An 8,324-nucleotide genomic window follows, 5' to 3' on the forward strand; every position below is an offset into this window, starting at 1 on the left:
GAAAATGAGCAACAAACAAACTTTAAATCCTTCAGACTTTACGCCTGATGGAAAATCTTAAAACAGCTTCATGGTGCATACACAAGCCAAATGCTTCCCTGAGAGAAGGCAAACCTGACTAACACTGACGGACATTACTGTTAGTTTAATGCCTCACAGTTTAATCAAGACGCTTTCAGCTTAACAATTAATAAAAATGGGAACTCGGCCATTTCTGTGCCAGTGTTTAACGGACTGCTAGCGTGCCCTGGCAGGAGCTACAGGAAGAGAGAGGACTAAATCGATTTTGGTAGCGGTGCTATAAACCTTTTTTCCACAGCAGACATTTTGATTTGTCACAGCAGGGAGAGCACAGGCGTGTTAATGGTGGCTAATTCCAAGTCCCAGTGGACAGGGACCAGCGTGAACAAAAGCAAGACCTCCGCTAAGTGAAATTCAGCCGTTATTAATACACCTGCGCTATCCCTGCTGTGACGAGTCCAGATGTCCGCTGTTAAAAATATCCATTGTAGAATTAGGGCCATAACACAAGGTCTAAACTAAAAGTTTAACCCAGTTAAAATAAAAAATATATATATTTATATACCACCAAATCATATCATAAGTCATCAGGATGTTGTTAGTGGGGGCCTTTGGGTCCTATGGGTTGAGGGGAGGGGCCTCTGTGGATCATCCCACAGATACTTGATCAGTTTGGGATCTAGTGAATTTGGAGGCCAGGTCAACACCTTGTGCTGTTCTTCATGTTTCTTTTAGATGTTCCTAAACCTTTAGTTTGTGTGTGTGTCTGTGTCAGGCTGCATCCTGCTGGGGACGGCTGCTGCCATCAAGGAGTGTCATTGCTATGGGGTGGGGGTGCCTGGTCTGATCTAGGTGGGTGGTACATGTCTAAGTAACATCCACATGAATGCACATAATTAAGATATTTATCTATGAAAATGAAATCAATTCTTAGTCAACTCTTCAACTCTGCCAGGGGGGTAGTTGCATGTTTTAAACAATTGCCCTGTATATTGCACACATTGACATCATCCAGCTGTTGTTTGCACAGAACTAGTTCCACCACAAAGATGTCCACAAGATATCTAGACTGTGTGTTCTGTAAATGAACACGTCTATTACGCCCCATTTCCAGACTCTATGCTAAGCTAAGCTAAGCTAACCATGTCCACTCCTGGTTCTTCTCATCTCACTTAATGGGGAGTAACAAAATCATGGCACACTCATGTGTCCCACAGCCAGGATGATTCACACGAAAGTAAATCCGAAGAGATGACTGAAGCTCTAACCCTGGTGAGGCCAGGACTCTTTGGACAGATTGTTTCCTCGCCGGCGTCCTGTAACTCAATTTTCTGTTTTGATTCCTCCCTTCCTGTGTGTGGTTGAGCGTCAGGTTAGGTAGGACGTAAACTGGATGGGTACCAGCTGTCACACTGGGAGCAGGGTTGTTCTGCCCTCTTGCAGCCCTGCTTTAACATTTTGATAAAGAGGGTGGACGCTGCACAGCTGTGCTGCAAGACGCATTAAAGTCCATGTGAATGCTCTGAAAACTGTTCGTGGAATTTTACTGTGTGATGCAAGATGAAAATCACTAACTCATGAAGAACAGACAGAGAGGGTTTTTTCACAGCGACACTGCTGCTGTAGCCACATTTGTTCTGAGGCAAGAGAGTCCCTGTCAACGCACATCTACGCCGTGATCTGGATTAACCTTGCTGTTAAGACCTAGAGTGCTTTCACTTCCACTGTGTGAAGATGACTAACAAACAGCTGATTACTAACACCAGCAGGCCTGGGAAGCTGTGGTGGCTGAGCGCAGCGTGCTTTGCAACCTTTGCTTAGTGGGAGTTCATTGAACTCTAGTAGCACTCTGCTTGTGCCTGGAGGAAAGCCAGGAAGTGTGTAAATTCAGCCTGGATCTTGTGATCGCTCCCACAGCGCAGGCCGAGCACTGAGCAAACACAACACATCTCCTATACGGCATCCTCCTCCTGCTGCTGCTGCTGCCGCCCGTTCCTCCACAACAATGATCGGTACAATATCGCCATTAGGACTGTCAGCCGTGGCTTGGGAACAGAGGAAGTGGGAGGCATGAGTAAAGGAAGCGGTGGAGATTTAAAAGCGGGTGGGCGGGCTGGATTGAGGATTGAGGATGGAAGATGGCGCCAAAGGTAATCAGACAGCTCTTATCATAACACACGGTCCTTGTTCAAACAGACCGGTCATGTGCAGCACGAGGCTGAACCTAGGCCCGTTTGCTCTTGGCGTGGAGAAGCTTTATGGACGGTTGATAAACATGGTGTGCAAAGAAAGCGTCTGACCAAACACGGCCCATCCATTAGTTATCCGCAGAGATGCTAGAGGGAACAGATGAGTGGCCAGTAGGTTCAAAAACCCAGAGCCCTTTTGCAAAGAGCCCCACCAAACTCTTTTTCTGTGCGGCCCTCACGATCAGCAAGTGTGTGTTTCAAACACACAGCAGTTGTGTCCTGTGAAAAATAACAACGTGGCAATCACATCCAGTTCTTATGGTAAATGGTCAGGCCTGGAATCTATGTCCATGTACATTGCTCACAAATGTAACTATAAGCCTTTGAGAAGAGGATGTCTGTTAGCAGTTGTGTCGCCTTAGCGTCTCGGTGTACTTGTGTCTGTATAACTCGTCATGTCTAGAAGCAAATATGTGGTAATTGATCTGAGTGGCTGCCCTTTGGAAGATAATGCAGGATTCCAACAGTCTCTCTTTGATTCACATATTGTGCAAATGTGGCAAAAGTGCTTGGCGTGAACTGTTAAGTCTTGCAAAAGGGGTGAGGGTTCGCTTGCTTTTGTGGCAAAGTGATCTGAACAATTAATAAATCCTTTTAGTCAGTGTTTCCACTCCTACCAAGTTTTTAAATGTAAGAATCTTCTGCTCTTCTTTGTAATCTGTGACGGCTCCACATTTTGTCGTGTGCTCACCGATAAGGAAAGCTCGAATATTATGAGTAACTCAAGCCGGCCGGAGAGGGCTGGACATCTTCTCAAGCATCTCTCTCTTCGCCGATTCAACCGGCTGGATGATTCAGACCGCATCAAACGAGACGCCTCGGCTCAGAGCTCCACAGTGAAATTTTCATATGCTAGTAGTTTCCTTCCTGTTATACTTTAATGACATGCAATATCTTCAAAGCACACAGAGAATGCTTGATCCGGGGACACCTCCACTGAGTCATATTTTCATTTTCGGTCGGTACTGATTTGTTCTGGCCACGACTGCGTAGTTCGGCGACACAGGTTTACGTAAAACACAGAATCAGGACATCTGCAGTCACAGTTCTCCCCTGGTATTGTCTTCCTGTCGAGGATGTGACTTTTGTCCTTCTGGGTCAAGACTGACCCGATCTGTTTAAATATTTATGAAGCCTAAAATAAAATGCATCACATAACACACTTCTTTTTCTGAATCCATGGGACGTATCAAATCATGTGATATAGAAACATTTGAGACAGGTTAAATTAGACTTGGGGTGGACTGCAGAGCAGGGTATACAGTACTAACTTTACAAGCTGTGACAGCGTTAGACACGTTCAGCACAAATGCCCCCTAATGATCGCGCCTCCAACCCTTCCTCCACCCCTCTAAACAGGCCAGGTGTCACCACTCATGCAGGATAATACACACCTCCAGGCAACTGGCAAACCAGTCAGCCAGCCAGCCAATAGACACTGAGAGACTCTGGTCACACCCTGCTCAAGAAAGTGCGTATTGTACAAACAAAACTATTTGTCAGCTGTGTCAGCGGAACAAAGTCGGTATCTCGCTGCGCCGCCACCACAGACAGGAGCTCAGCTGCACGACAAAGTGATCTGATCGCACGCGGAGTCCTGTTAAATAAATCTCGCGTGCAACCTGAAGCTGCAGCGCGCCTCCCTCCGAACGCATCCGAGCAGATTAACCTGAGTTCACCAGAGGTCTGCTCTCCCGTTATCAGCTCAGATGTTTCGCCGCGAGCGCAACAAAGAACGCGGTCACTCCCAACTGGTTGGCCGTGGGTGACTGCTCTCGCTGCTCTGCACTGAGCTTCTTTAGAAGTGAGACCTTGTCAGGTGACGGCACGGTGGGACTGCCTCAAAGGTCATCCCCTCCACAGTAAAACAGGTGAGACCCAGGGACCCTCAGACTTCCTTAATATCCCAACAGCACACGCACAGAGCAGTGTTTCAAAAAGTTTTCAAAAGCAGAACGACAGGTAGAGCCTTCAGTTTCCAGACCCCTCTCCTGTGAAACCATCTCCCAGTTTGAGTTTAGGGACGCCCTCTCTACTTTGAAGATTAGGCTTAAAATTTTTCTTTTTGATAAATCTTTTAGTTGGTGCTGGCTCTGACCCCGGTCCATCCTTTTTTAAGTTTAGTTTTGCAGCTATAGGTCTAGGCTGCCGGGGGACTTCCAATGATGAGAACCCATCCTCTCCTCTAGTACTCTCTCACACTCCATGTTTTCATACGCAACCACGTCATTGAGTCTGTTTCTAACCTGGCCTGAGTCTTTCTGCTGGTATCTCTGGTTCCAGGGCTTCATATTTCTGATCTGTGTTCCTGGCCCCACCAGTCCTCCCAGTGTTGACTGCTTACACTAAACCACTCCCTCCACACTGTTGTGTGTAACATTCCACTCTGCTTATGAAAAATATTCCTACATTAGGCCAGACTACTCAACTCTGATACCATCAGTCACTGACATAGTTATCAGCATCAATGCTCTTCATTATTCTTATAATATAAGCCCACTGTGTACCCACTAACTTGTTCTATAATCAATAGTTTGAATGCAGACTCTATCCACTTTACATACACAGTCTTGCATGTATTATGCATCACCTGTATGTATCATGTCATCTTGTTTGTATCATGTGTATATGCTCTTATATGCATGCACGCTGCACCCTTTACCCAGTTGCACGTTAAAAAAAAACAAAAAAAAAAAAAAAACATGAGCTGCTTCTTCTCATCTCCTGCATCTCTTTTCTGTCTATCGATTGACTACAGCCTGAAGCATGTGAGCTGTGTTCTGCTCAAGGTTTCGTCCTGTTAAAAAGGATTTTTTTTTTCTTTTTAGTGTTTGCTCCGCAGGTTTGGGCCCTGCCTTCTGTTAAGACTATTTGGATTCTGTTTGGATACTGTTCAACTGAAGCAGTTATGAAGCTGAACCACATTTATGTGACGTCTTCTTTTGCTTTCGTAACGTGACAACCACAGGAGTCCCCTCCCTTTTATCTTTCTGACAAGGAAACCACGTTGAGCAGATAGCTTTTACATTATTTACAATTTACTTCCGCTATCTTTAAATTCTGTTTAAGGCCCTTTGGTCAGGGACTCTGACAAACATGTCAGTGAGGGTACCCTATCACCAGTCCCGTGACTGTAAATAACAGCGTTATCACAAAACTCAAATGGCAGGAGGTGAACCTTGTCTTTTCGTCCCTGCTGAAAGTCGGGGGTTATTTCTTAGGTCTTGAAGGGGAACAGTGTGGTGGCCTAGTCCTTAATCTGAATATAGAGTAAGATCAGTTATGACTAAAACTTTGTCCACTGCTCACTACTTCTTCTTCTGGTGGTCACTACATCACTTTAAAATGTCATTCGTAGTAGTAGCAGACGGATCTGGCCGGACATAGCTTGCAGATGACACAGCTGGCACACACTGGCATCAAGAGTCTGTGCCAGGAGTGGACCCAGAGTGGCGCTGATGGCAGCGTATTAAAGATGACATTTGTTGTCAACATCCAATTACATCCCTAGTCCACTCTCTTATGGTCAGATTTAAGGCACACTTTAAAGCCGGACTCGGAACTGCTCCACAGGTTCATCCTAGTACTGCTGGCCGCCACGTTTAAGAGAGAGGACTGGGTGATGCTGTGGCTAGTGCTGATGAGGAAAACTATGAGTTCCTCATATGCATATGTAAAAGTATTACAGATTGTATCATCAAAAATGTTGTTCAAAAAGTTTTCTGTAAAATAATAAATGTCAAAGTGCACACTTTCCACCCTCAGTCGCTTAAAGAAAGAATACTGTATAATTTGTCTTACAATAAATCATATATATAAACCCATATTATTATGTCATAAGAATATTTGACTTATTTTAAAACCATCTATTTATTCTATTCGTTATCCAAAGACTTTGGAGACATTGAATCCTAACAGATAGATACAATTCTGGAGACATCAAGACACACTTCTTCCTTCACATGTCATGAATGAATGAATGCAGGTGAGCTCAGTTAGTTCAGTTGTACTCACTCGTTTTCCAGCAGGGTCATGCACACCACCTCTTTGACTCCCGGGTTGTTGGCCTTATCGCAGGAGCAGCCCTGCAGGCTCCAGGTGCCCACACGCACGATGGGCTTCCCGTCCCGCAACCCGAGCGGGGGCTCCACGTCCGGCCGCACAGAGATGATCTGCGTGGGTCCTCCAGGTGGGAGGTCCAGGTCGTCACTCCTGAGGCTAAATGAAGTCGGGCTCGGGTGAGATTTGGTGGTGCAGGTGAGCCCTCCGTTGGTGTTGGTGGAAGGCGCCCTGGAGCGCTCCACGAACACCTGGAAGCGGATTTTGTCCAGCAAGGAGCTGTTGATGTTGTTGACCCTCACCAAGTCCTCGATACTTTTGAACGGGCCGTGCTCTGCCCGGTAGGCCACGACGTTCTTGGCAATCTTCTCCGTGATGCCTCGGATGCTCATGAGCTGCGCCGGGGTGGCGGTGTTAATGTTCATCCCGGTGTTGGACTGGTGGTCCAGGTCTTTGCGCAGCGAGGACGGGGAGTGTTGGGACGAGCTGGTCCTGCTGGATACGCATATCTCCGGTTTGATCACCTCCAGTTTCGTGGCTCCGATCCCGCTCACCAGAGCCAGGTCCTCTACCTTTTTAAAGCCGCCGATACAGTCCCGGTACTCCACGATGTTCTGCGCAACGGTGCGGTTGACTCCCGGCAGAGTCATAAGTTCCTCCTCGGTCGCCGTGTTGATGTTGAGCCGCTCCTGGTTCACCATGATGTGGCCGAAGTTGCACGCCGCGCTGAATTTGCGTTTGCCGCAGCTGAAGTCCGTGGGGTCCTTGGGGATGGAGCGGTGGCAGCCTAAACTCCCACCCATGGCTCCGGCGTGTCACCGGGGCACGGATCAGAGTAGCGGACAGGAGCAGAGCGAGGGCCACGGCAGAGAGAGATCAGACTGGAACACAACAAGTATGGAGCAAAACGAGATGACAGTCACGCAGAGTTACGCCTCCGATCACGCACACAGCCCTCCATTCCTTTAACTACACGCTCATTAAAGATAACATGGGACATACGCACCATACAGCAGCTGCGCTCAGTCCTGGCTACATGCTGCTGCGCACACCGGCTCTGCGTCTCGCTGCTCTCTGTGCGCCTGGAGTCTGTCTGTGTGTTCTGATGTCCTGAGAGGGAGATAAGAGCTTGACACAAAGTAAACTTTGCCCCCACCGGCACTCTTCACTCTTCCCTGTAGCTGACGGCACGTCGGCCTCCACGCACACTCAGTCCCGACAGGGAGAGACGCCAGCCTTCAAACCCTCGCTCCCAACGCGCGTCAAGTCGCACAGGTTCACAGGCACAGGCCGGAACACTCAGTGCTGGTCTTCAAAATAAAAGCAAGACCGCATATACACACAATATAACCAGCGTGTAAGCGCACGGCGCAGGAAATAGAGTGAAGGCTGCACAGTTCAAATCAAAATGTGTGGACACTGTCTCATTCAATGTTCTTTTTTCTTCATTTTCATTATTTGCTACATTGAAGATTAATACTGAAGACATCAGAGCCATGAACGAACACATATTGAAGTATGTAGTAAACCGAACAAATGTTAAACAAACCAGAATATGTTGTATAGTTTATAAGTTGCCATCTTTTGCTTTGAAGGCATCTTGCCCTCTTAATGTGTTTGACACCATCAGTTGTGTTGTGGAGAGGTGGGGTCCTATTCAGCTGCTGTTCTAATCCATTTTATGGCAAGAGCCACTCATCTGAGTAAAGAGACATGATAGTTCATCACTACTTTAAGACGTGAAGGCCAGATCTTTGAATGCATCCTCCGCTCTAGCTGTGTAAAAACATCAACCTCTTTGATGAAACTGGCGCTTATGAGGGAAGGAAGACCAAGAGTTACCTCTGCAGCCTCAGAAACCGCAAATCAACATCTTCTCAGGTCAGAGCCCACATTAATGCTCCACAGACTTCAGGGAGCAGACACATCTCAACGTCAGCTGTTCAGAGGAGACGACACGAATCAGGACTTGACGGTCAAATTAAACCGGTGACA

The 8,324-nt window shown here is 47.0% G+C and overlaps 1 protein-coding gene across 1 annotated transcript in view; it reads right to left on the reverse strand.

The window, feature by feature from the left end:
- The window catches only part of eepd1 (endonuclease/exonuclease/phosphatase family domain containing 1), a 28,331-nt gene extending 20,783 nt beyond the window's left edge, over nucleotides 1-7,548 (reverse strand). Inside the window, exons 1-2 of the mRNA XM_084563274.1 lie at nucleotides 7,336-7,548; nucleotides 6,285-7,210 (exon numbers count right to left, since the gene is read on the reverse strand). Coding sequence (XP_084419400.1) covers nucleotides 6,285-7,132 — 848 coding nt within the window. The 5' untranslated portion in view covers nucleotides 7,133-7,210; nucleotides 7,336-7,548. The remainder of the gene's footprint in view (nucleotides 1-6,284; nucleotides 7,211-7,335) is intronic.
- Nucleotides 7,549-8,324: the final 776 nt, after the last annotated feature.

The sequence above is a fragment of the Chelon labrosus genome, assembly GCF_963514085.1.
Source record: "Chelon labrosus genome assembly, chromosome: 16".
NCBI classification, from domain to species: Eukaryota; Metazoa; Chordata; class Actinopteri; order Mugiliformes; family Mugilidae; genus Chelon; species Chelon labrosus.